The 10,930-nt window shown below is 45.2% G+C and overlaps 1 protein-coding gene across 1 annotated transcript in view; it reads right to left on the bottom strand.

The window, feature by feature from the left end:
- Nucleotides 1-6,060: 6,060 nt before the first annotated feature.
- The window catches only part of HECTD4 (HECT domain containing E3 ubiquitin protein ligase 4), a 56,225-nt gene continuing 51,355 nt past the window's right edge, over nucleotides 6,061-10,930 (bottom strand). The window contains 6 exon segments of the mRNA XM_009572860.1: nucleotides 6,061-6,649; nucleotides 7,123-7,345; nucleotides 8,152-8,347; nucleotides 8,819-8,985; nucleotides 9,433-9,654; nucleotides 10,594-10,697. Of these exon segments, the coding sequence (XP_009571155.1) occupies nucleotides 6,513-6,649; nucleotides 7,123-7,345; nucleotides 8,152-8,347; nucleotides 8,819-8,985; nucleotides 9,433-9,654; nucleotides 10,594-10,697 (1,049 nt within the window). The 3' untranslated portion in view covers nucleotides 6,061-6,512.

Genomic DNA, 10,930 nt, shown 5'->3' with positions numbered 1-10,930 from the left:
GCAGGACTGGCTCACGCTGCCAGTTTCCATTTTTGCGTAGGTCCTGTGATAGCTAGTAATTATTCCTAAGCTCTGTGTAAGAGAAAATGTGGGTGTCGGCAAGCAGTATCTGCCTCTTCGTAAAAACAATTCCCTACTAACCTTAATCTTTCTGAGGGATGATGCTCTGCAGTGTTTTTACAGGAATAAAGTCTGAATGAGCTGTCATTTAAACAGTCAAATGTATGTTTTGCTTTAGCACCATTGTGATCTGCGCCCAGCCAGCCCAGCAGCCAGCTTTCCATCGCAGCAGCTGCTGTCTCCTCAAGCCAACAGAGAGAGAAGAGAATCGCCAGAGCTGGCTCAGAGACGAATCAGGCATCAAGGTGTGGGCAAAACACGGACTCACGCGCACCCTTTTCCTTTACATTTGCAGGAACACTGTGCATGTTCCAAGCTGAATAGATGTTGTTACCCTGTTCTGTCTCCAAAATTTAAAAATCTTCAATCCCCTACCATTGGTCTAGTTTTACGCAAGAAAGATGAAGTCACTGAAACTCGGTATCTTCAAAGATCTTGGTTATGAAGCCCTATGCTGCTGGAAAGGAAATTAGGTCTAGTTTTGAAGCGTCTCTAATGTCTCATGCTGCGTTTACTATTCCTATTAAGCGCTGTATTCTTGTCCTCTCAGGAGATGTTTCTCCTTGGTGCGGAGAAGGCTTTGGCCAGCAGAGGCTCAGCTATCCTGCACGAGCGGCCAAGTCACTGAGCAATACAGCAAACGCCGGGAATGCACCATTGTCCTCTTCAGTGAGAGCCAGCGCTGCTCCCGACTCGAGAGGGAAGCCCAGGAAGGCGGCTGGCAGCGAGGGGAGACCGAAGAACAGAGGTGCAAGTGAATCTGCAAGTGGGACAACGCCACACGCGAGACCTACTCAGAACTTTGATTCAGAAGCCTTCGCATCCAGCTTCTCGAGAACTTCTCCAACCCAACCAAGGTAACGCCTTTCTCTTCCATTTCAAGCAGCCACACTGGGCCCGCCCTGAAGCGTAAGGGATCAGTGGCACCGCCTGTTTTGCTCTGCTGAAAGTTGCGGCGCAGCCTTAGGCCTGGCACATTCTGATCTTCAGACGGCAGCAACCCAACAGCAGCAGGAGTGACAAATCCATTCCGGTCCTCTGCCTTGTTTCCTTATGGTGCAAATCTGGATTCCCTCGTGTTTGCTTGTTGCTGAAAGGGTTCCACTCAGCTTTATTTGGCTGGTGCTTCTCTGAGTTTCAGACAGCAAACTTAGACTTTTATATTAAAATAGAACGGACAAAATGGTCACTGGGAGACAACGTAGGATAATGCCTTGTTATCTCTCCATCGTAGTGCACTCATCTTAGCTTTTCTCTTTGTCCTTCAAAACTCAAACGTGCATAAACCTAAAATAAAATCCAGAAATTTTAGTGTGGTGCCTTTATGGCTCATCGCCTACTTTCTTTGCCGCCTTATTCAGCTTGCATTACCGCTAGCCTGAATCACCTGTTGGGTGTTTTTTCCCCTGCAGTGCAGTGTGTATTATTGCAATGCCTGAAGGCCGTTGACTAGGACATGGTTCTTCTGCTACAAAAACAGCTGGGTCAGGGTTCAGGAGAAGAACGAAGGGCTTCTTCCCAGACCTCCCGAAGTCTCCCTGGCATGAAGGACCTCTGTTTATTCAGCAGCAAGAGCACCAAGCGCGGTAGGCTTGCTTCATCTGCACGTGTCCCTCTTCTTCTACAGCACCAGCGATGGAGGAGGAAGGAGCCCCGGGACGTCGGAGGGTCCAGTCGGCTTCAGGCGCAGGAACAGGAAGGTAAGGCAGCCAGCGCAGAGCGGGAGGGCGGCGCTTCACTCTGCCACCGCGAGTGGACTGGACGCCTCCGTTTCAGGGGACTGTGCCTGGCTGTCACCCCTGCCGTTGGGGCCCCGGGAGCCATCCAGCTGCCTCTCTCTTTGGGGTGGTTTTGCCAGGATGATGAGCTTATTCCACAGTCCCTCCTGCTTCAGTGAGGCTTTTATCAATTGCTTGTTATCAAGTACTCTTTGAAAACAGCGTTTTTACTGTTTTTCCCCCCCTTCCCTTTAGGCAAAAGCCCAGAGCCCGGCATCTGGTCAGCCAGAGAAGTGATCCACCACTTGTGAAAAACATTTAGCGTGCTGCGCACCATTACTCTGCACTCTATTACTTATTTATCTGAGCGCAAGTAAATTCCTGTATTGCCATGTCATTGAAGACTCTATGAATTTAAATTTTTATAGGTAGTGATAATTTTATATATATATATGTGTATTTTTAATTTGTGAGCATATACTACAAGTTTTTACTTCTGTGATTGATACTAGCAACATCCCAAGACAGCAAATACAGTTCTGCCCTGGGAACTGCCTGGGTTGTGTTTCCATCGGGGCTCTTTGTGCCGCCCAGTGGAAGAGTCTGTGACGTGCCGACTCCGAGCCCCTGCCCTGCTGCTCGGGCGCCAGCCCCTTCTTCTGCGGGTGGCGACAGCAGATGAAGAGCCGAAGCAGGCGGGCAGCTGGGAGGGTGCCGGGAACAGGCGGGCCGAGGAGGATGGGGGTCTGCGCCTCGAGCTGCACCTCCGTGGTCGTTAGCGGCACGGAGAGGGGGATTGAGATGGTCAGGGGAGCAGCTCTGAGCCCGTGGCTGTGTTGTAAAACACTTTCTACTGCTGTATTAGTCCATGCTTTTTAAATTCCTTGTAATAAAATTTATTAATGATGTCCCAAACCATTGTGCAGTAAAAATCTATTACACGAAGTGACATGGGATCAGACCCGCTCTCTGAGGGGAGGTTTTCCACCCCCCACCCAGCGAGGGCCAGTTCAGAATCAAAGGCAGCACGCTTCGTTAATTTGTGTTCCACTGTTATCACCTGCGTTAGGTCTTCGCTAATTTGCTTTACAAGAGCTGTTTCATCCTCTGCGCCTTGGCACGGCATTACGGAATTGGTAACACACAAGCTGGAGCAAGCAGGTCTTAGATAATGACCATGGGCATCAGCCTAATTAACTGGGTACAGCAGATGGCATTAGCAGGGTTAATTAGCCAGTCACCCTTCTAGGGCAAAGCTGTTGCTGGAGGCCTTGTCTCTGCTGCCAGCACCGTCCCATGCTGCAGCATGGAAGACTAACGATGGCTGAAGTGAGCGTGGTTCTAAAATAAAGACATTTTACGGACGCTTCCACCAAATGTAAGCGTTTATTTACACAAGAAAAGCAGAATAAAGGTATTTAAAAACAGGTGGCAACCAACCTTGCGATGGCATTTCTGGGGAAAACTGCTACGGCAGGATGAGGGAAGCTAAGCTGGCTCTTCTGGTCTGTGAGGGTTAACGGGACGCCTCGTTCAGAAATTGCTAGTGTGAAAAATAACCAACTACCCAGCTGACAACGTGGCTTAGTCTGCGTTATTCCTCGGGCGTGAGAAACACTGCACTGTCTCCGTAAAGAGAAATATTAGCAATCATTGTGCTTGCTTTCCCTTTTGTACAAAATATTTACATTTCTGCTCCAAGTAAATACAAATTACAGCATATTGACCCATAAAAGTGGGATTGAAAAGCAGATAACCTGCAACTTCATTTCTAGCAGTTCTAATCCTCTGCATCAACACAGCTTCATCAGTGGAGGAGTTGTTTTAAAATTATTTCCAGCCCCAAATAAGGACACAATACGTCTAAAGGGATGTTAAGAATCTCCTTTATGCAAGTGTACACTGTATGGCCAAGAGCACTTAACAGGTTAACGCCGTGTACGGTACCGGATGGACACACACCAAGCTAGAACTAATACCCAGCTCCAGAGTTTTTCCATTGTTTAGTATAATTTTACATTCTGAATGAATATATATTTAAAAAAAAAGAAATCACAAACCAATCTTTGCTTTGACAAACAAGCCTATTACAGACAATGTCAAGTTCATTTAAAGCACAAGGGAGTAATAATGATTAGAAAAGCTTTAATTAAAAGGCCATTTGAGCTACAGTCGAACCACCATAGCACTTCCTTCCTAGTAACGTAAAAAAAAAAAAAAAAAGCCAAAACACCTCATTCCCTCACAGGGCTGATACCATTCCCCAGAAAAAAAACCAAAGTCAATGAAGGTTATTTATTGGTGTGACATTTTTCCTGTATAAGAAGCTTAATTTACACAGCAAGGTGTAAACAGCATTGACTAAAAGTTTGTTATTTGTAATCCATAAATAATTAATTGTAATAAATACGTATCAAGTAACTTTACAGCACGCTTTTCAGGGCCAGGATGCGGATATGCTCCACGCAAACGTGCTCTCTGGAAGGAGACGACAGACATTAGCAGCAGTTTCTTACTCACAGCTGTAAGCCCAGCCTTGGGAAACGCTGGCGCAGCCAGTTCTCGAACCCCCGCGAGTGAGGTATTTGCGCTGCGAGTCCACCCAAAGCTTTAAGGGCTTGAAATGGGAGATTTAAACCCAACGCAAACCCACGATCCAATCGCCAGAAAGAAACCCCAAACGTGTCATTGTCAGCAACAACAGTTCTGCCATGAAATTCAACTGACATTCTTCACGTTTCCTTGCGGCACCTGCTTGGGAACGCGCGTCCCGGATGGGAATAAACCGGCTCCGAGCCGTTCCTTCTGCTTCGCTTTCCCCTTGGTCTTTGTAAACTCCACGTGTGTTTGCGCTTACTCTGATTTCTCAGCTACATATATGCTTCTACCAGGAAATGGACAAGGTTCAAGAGTAAATATTCTTCCTACACGTATCTGTTCCTTGGAAAGGGCGATGTGCAATGGAAGGGCAAGACGGCTTTCCTAACCACAGGACCTGGAGACTCTGTATGCCAACAACTATCGCTACAACTGTTGCACGCACATTTTTCCATTCGCTCACAGAAGAACAAGAATATACACACTTGTTTAGGCTTTTCTCTCTTACTCACATCTTCCAAGTACCACACACTCATAATTCCCAATATTCACAATAATATACAATAAATACAGCTTTTTCAATTCCCATGACCACTGACAAACCAAATTATAGTGTATGCTGTCTTCTAAAGAGACATATAATACCGACCTTAAAGTACAGTTACACACGCACCATCGTAGACCTTTTGTGTGGCTGATGCGCTAAGCGCATCGGAAGGAAAATAGCGAACTTGTAGCTCAGTACTGGCACTTAACTTACAGATAGTACCGAGCCGAGTAGCACAGCAGTGATTTCAGTATGCTCCCTTCGGTTCTTCAGCACGCAGGTAACTCTCACTTGTGCCGGGCTCTAAATGATTAACAAAGCAACGCCGTACTTTTAATGCACCCGGTGCAGGGCAACCGCTTTCATACCAGTAAAGGAAGATACATGTGCTGACGTGTTGTTTTGAAACCACCCCAGAACGTATTTCACAAGATACAAAAGTTAAACTTAGAGAATTGTTCTCTCGCCATAGTCTGCTATTATCTCTCCACAGAAAATAGAAGCTTTATCTTCAAATGCGTAACTTTGTGCCTTCGCCCCACCTCATCCTCCTGTCGGGTGTCACATCTCTAGGATAATTTGCTCTTAGATCAAAGATCATTTTTGAGTACAAAAATGAGTTCCAGGTGTTTAACCACACACTGACTCTGAAAGCTTGTTCGGAAATAGGATAAAGTCACAGATTATAAGCTTGAACTGTGGTATCTTACACCATACAGAGAGAAGCCATTTTGTTTCTGCTAATATTTTAATTACAATAAATTATTCTGTTACTGAGCAAAGCAGACATTCAAGAACATCTAGGGCAAGAACCCAACTGAATTACGGCCCTTTCACTGTTCTTTCAATTATAAATCTTCCCAAAAGTGTCTAGCTGAAACCCCAAGTTAACTGTGGCAGCTACCCGTGTGCTTGCTTATAGTTTAAAAAGTGACAAGAAAACGGTGGAAACGTAAACATGCAGTTTGGCAGCATATTTTCTGCTCTAAAACTCAAGCAAGTGCTAGAAGTTCTGTGCGATCTCTGCCTGCGACAGACCGTGCTCTCTTCCTGCAGGTGCCCAGTAGCGACTCCCTCCCCACACCTGATTCTTTCCATTTTTGTACTCAAAAACGTTTCAGGGGAGAGCGATCTACGAGCCTTCACCTCCGAGTGCTCCCGAACTCAGAACACCCTCACCTTTGTGGTGTTTGCATGGGTAATATCATTCTAAATTACAAAATTAGAAATGTACATGTTTAAAGGTTTTTCAAAATTAAATTATACACAAACTGGTCTTTACTAAACTATCCTACAAATATTCCACAAACAAGGCAGCAAAATAACCAGTCCACCACAAAGTCTACAAATACAAAATGTAAGTCTTCCAGTAATTCTTGTAACGGGAACAAAAGTTCAGAAAATAAATTAACCTCCAGCTTGTCACACAGTGTTACAGGAGGTATTTTTATGTGAATCGAAGGGTTTCCAACGTTAGCAGAGTCATGAAACAATCCAGACAGTCACCTCCAGGCATCCCCTTCTCCCACTCAGCCGCTGAGTGGATCCTCCCGGTAGTGGACGGCGTATCGGAGCTTTTCCAGCATTATGTCCAGCGAGGAGTACTGAGGAAGTTTGATCATGAACATGCACGTTTCAACACGGATGTACCGGGAGTCTGGAGAACCTGCAGGGAAGAAGCACCGGACGGTTCGAACACGCCCGCTGCTTGCCACCTTATTCTCCAAAAGCATCCTTCCCCTCCGCCCCTTACTAAGAAGTACCAAAACAACAAAATTCCTGCCTGCAACGTGTCTCTTGAACCTTAAATACTGCTGTGCTTCCCAGTCAGTCCTCAGGATGACGTTTTTCTGACAGCCCAATCATTTTAAAAGCATATGAGACAAGTACTATACAAAACCTCTTACTGTCTCTAGCGGGCAATGTTTTAAGTACTTAAAGTTTATTTTAAATTTTATTTTTACACTGTTTAAAAACAAGTTAGCTCTCTTCTTATTTACAGCCATAACTACCTGATTCCCTTTTGTCATTCTTTGTGCATTAAATACACTTTTAAATTAAAAAGCGGAACTGAAAGCTGGAACCACGATGCGAGCAGAACTAATTTTCTTTGCCTTAGGAGACAGTGGGCAAACATACCTGCAGCTCCGTCGGGGGGGGCTATTTTCATGGGGTACGGCGGGACGTGGGCAGTATCAGGGCCTCCATCTTTGCATGGACAGGTGAAGGGGATTCGTTCCTGGTTACAGGCGAACTTTATGAACTTGCAGAGCTCCTCCTGAGTGAACATCTCTAACGCGCTCCAGAAAAACTCGATGTGCTGATCGGTTTCCATCAAGCCCACCTGGTACATGGTGTGTGCCTAAGAGAAAGGAAAGCAAGATGTCCACTGCTGTTTTCCTCTCCCTTCATAAATCTTCCCCACTTACACTTTAAGAGGATGGAAGGGGAAGGTAACTACACCTCCCTGCCTTTTCAAAATCATTAGGAAATCCAGCCATGGTAGAGTGTTAATATACGTGGTTTTGTATCTTTTTAGCCCATCAGCTTCTGTTAACAGGCTTTCTTAGTGTGTCTCCCCTGTAGTGCAGGTAGTGTACATTACTTTTTTGTTTAATATGCAGGACCGGGGCAGTTCAGCATGCCTGCTGTTTAAGGAAAACACAAAACAACGCTAACACCCATGGTTGAGAATATTCTACAACTTCTGACACAAGAGAAAAGTTCTTTTTATGGCGTAATTCTTATGGTAATGAAATGAAAGTATTTGGGACCAGTTGTCGTCTGTTACAGATTAATTTTAGATTTTCAGAAGTTATTTGCAGTTCAAAATAGGGGCAATGGCTCTTTCAGCCCTTAGCTCAAGTGGCAAATATTAAATAGAGCTCAGTAAAATAGAGACAGATTTAAAATTTGATGTTAAAAAGTAACGTCATTATTCCTCTCTGAAACAAGCCCCACTCCTATTATTTCCCGAATCCAGTGAAATCTTAAAAAACTTCCCTGGGGGCAAAGGGGGGTGTCCAAGTACAGGCCGGTGTTCCATAAGGACTGTCCTGGCTGTATCACAAGCAGAAGGTTCTCCCCTAACACCTTCCACATGGGAGGGTCCTCTCCTCTACGTGTCAAACAGGTAAGTTTTGCCAAAGAAGCTGCAGTTCTTCACACCTTGAGAAACTCCAGGTTAATGTATGGAAGCCCACATGTCCTCAGCTCCATCTCTAGAGGGGTCAGCGTAGTCAGAAGCTGCAGGGGAATGATAGACCCAAGTCCAGCACGCACTGCAGTCATGCACTCCGGAGTCTGCAGCTCACGCATCCTCAAGCTCCGGATCGCTGTTGCATACACGTCCTTGTTCTCCCATCTGCAAGGGCAAAGATTCAGGACAAGAAAGGAGCGCCTGCAAGAACTCTCTTGCCCTACCCCAGACCATTACATACAGAAGGGTTTTATGGGGAGATTCCGCTTTTGAATAATCGAGAGTGAGCATTAAGCTATTTGCATTCTGATGCTTCCCAATTTAATTCCACTTTCCTCAGCTTCCTCCTCTTCTCTCCTCATTGCCCATTTCTCACAAGCCTCCTGGCTGTGGGTGTTCACTGAAGCCAGCAAACAGTTGATGAGCAGTGCTCCGCAGCTGTCTGTTTCTCACAGAACAAAAGGCAGTGCTAGAGATTCCAAGTTCCTGCCAGCAAACGTAAAGCTTTCCCAGATCATTTCAGTCTATCTTGTTACAAAAGCATCTCTGGGAGCCTGGTGCTTGGAAAATTATTTCAGAGATGCTTCTTTCCCATGTAACGCAGTGCAACATCCTGCCAAGAAAGCTGTTACTCACCCCACTGGAATGTGCCGGCCTCTGGGACAAAGCTCCACTTCTTCCCCTGTCATGGTCAGGTAGGTGAATTTGCAGCATGGCTTGTTAGGACAGTCGGGGCTCTCTGTTGCTAGATGCTGAGAAGCAATTTCTGCACACAGAGCTTCCAGTTCTGTCTCATCATTTATCTGTCACGAAACACAGGAACAGGATCTGATGACCAGCATGTCGTACTAGGTTATTCTTGTGACTCACTTAAGGTATCACCACAATGTACAAAGTGCACTCATTCTATCATCTGCAGGCATCACAGACAGTGAAAGCCAGTAATTGCTTTGGTGGGTTATTTTCTGGTTTAGCACTGCCAAGTTCCAGTAAACATTTCAGAAGCCTTAATTCCACTGTGTCTGGCAGCAGAGGAGACTGAGCAGCTTTTCCAAGCCATCAGGATGTAAAATCCTGCACCCAAGATGAGTGAAAACACTTCAAGACTCTGCTCACATGAAAAGTGTTTGCTAGCCGTGAAGCCAACCACTACCATTTAGGGCGGGCAGCACAGTTAGCAGCTACCAGAAGAACGTGCTTATGGGGGAAACCCCAAAAAAAAGGAAGGAAGAGAAAAAAAAGTTACTTACGTTTTCAAATTTTTTGACGTAGTTGTAGGTGAGGATGTCAGCTTCCTGGAGATCAACGTCAGGATCCAGTGGCTCTCCTACCAGAGTCTTCCAGAAGGAGGGCAGGAGGTCAAGTGGCAGAGGAACATCTGCTCGAATTGCAATACCCAAGAGCTGCCCAAAAAAATGGAATAACTGCTCCTCCGCGTAGGTTATAGGGCTAGGCGTCAAAATATACTTCCCCTTCAGAAAAAAAAACAGAATAGAGCACACAAAGCAGTATTTAACAATTGATGCATACCCTGCAGGTCCACAAGTTAGCAGGCTTGTGAAAATACCGATTGGAACACAGTGAATGCTGTTCAGTTGGCTACAGAAGGATTTGCTCAAGCGTGGCACCGAGTCTGTATATATTATACAGTGATATTATATCACGTTACCTTGTAATTTAATGATCAAGCCCCGCTTTTACAAGCTCTGTTAATCAGCATTCACAAGACTTTTCTCTATGTATGCTATCAGTTCGATATCTAAGCCTTTCAGTTGTGGGATGTTTCAGAAATACAGTCTGGATATGCAAAGCCAGGTTTGCTACGCAGCTGGTCTTGTGGGAAATGAGCTGTTTTCCTACCTTGTGAATGTTCCTAGGAAGGAACTATACCTCAACTGCTGTAAATTCTTCGGGCCATAAGCTTTAGCTTGTTTCTGTAATACATCTACTGCACAAAATAGGAGGACACTAAATATGCATTAAATAGCGTGGATGGAGCGTCTTACTCTACTAGCAATGTGACTGACGTTCCTGGTGACATTCCTGGAATAACACCAGCAGAGTAGGACTTCACTAGTTTGGGATGGACAATCTCTAAATCAGACAACTGAACCAGATTCACTCTAAGTGAACTTTGACCAGGAGTCTTAATTCTGCTACATTTTGCAGTTTTGACTACTTGGCTACTTCTTCAAGTACCTGTAGTGCCACTTGAAGTGCAACAGGGGATTCATCAACAGTCATTTTCAGTTCTATCAGGCATGTGAGACCTGTCTGCTTAGATGTGCTAACAGGGGCTGTTGACCTGAAGCTTCTCTCTGTATTGCTAACTGAATGTGTTCTACTTGTTTTTAAACACATGCATTCAAAAAGAGAAAAGCAACTTCATTTCTTGCATTGAGGTATCACACCTTATTCTTATTGACTGCAGAGCTCGGGCACAACAGGAGAAGGGAGAGCGAGGAGCTCTGTAACTCTTTACAAACTTGCCAAAGGAAGTGACGGAAAGATCCACCTGAAAAAGAGAGGGGCAAAATAATGAAACGCCCTCTGAGGTTTGTTACCGCTACCTTTTAATCCAGAATTTGCCGTTCTCCTTGAAATCGCGTTTCATGCCTTAGATTACACGCTTAACCTCTCTGACTGCACAGACACGTGGCTTAAAAAAGAGTGGGGTAGATGCCAGCCATGCCAGCCTACTATTCATGTGCAAGTCCACATTTAAATAGTTTAATTACATGCAAAAAA

The sequence above is a fragment of the Fulmarus glacialis genome, unplaced genomic scaffold (assembly GCF_000690835.1).
Source record: "Fulmarus glacialis isolate BGI_N327 unplaced genomic scaffold, ASM69083v1 scaffold7832, whole genome shotgun sequence".
Classification (NCBI taxonomy): Eukaryota; Metazoa; Chordata; class Aves; order Procellariiformes; family Procellariidae; genus Fulmarus; species Fulmarus glacialis.
The sequence above is the reverse complement of the archived record's forward strand: the minus strand, read 5'-3'. Positions and strand labels throughout refer to the sequence as shown.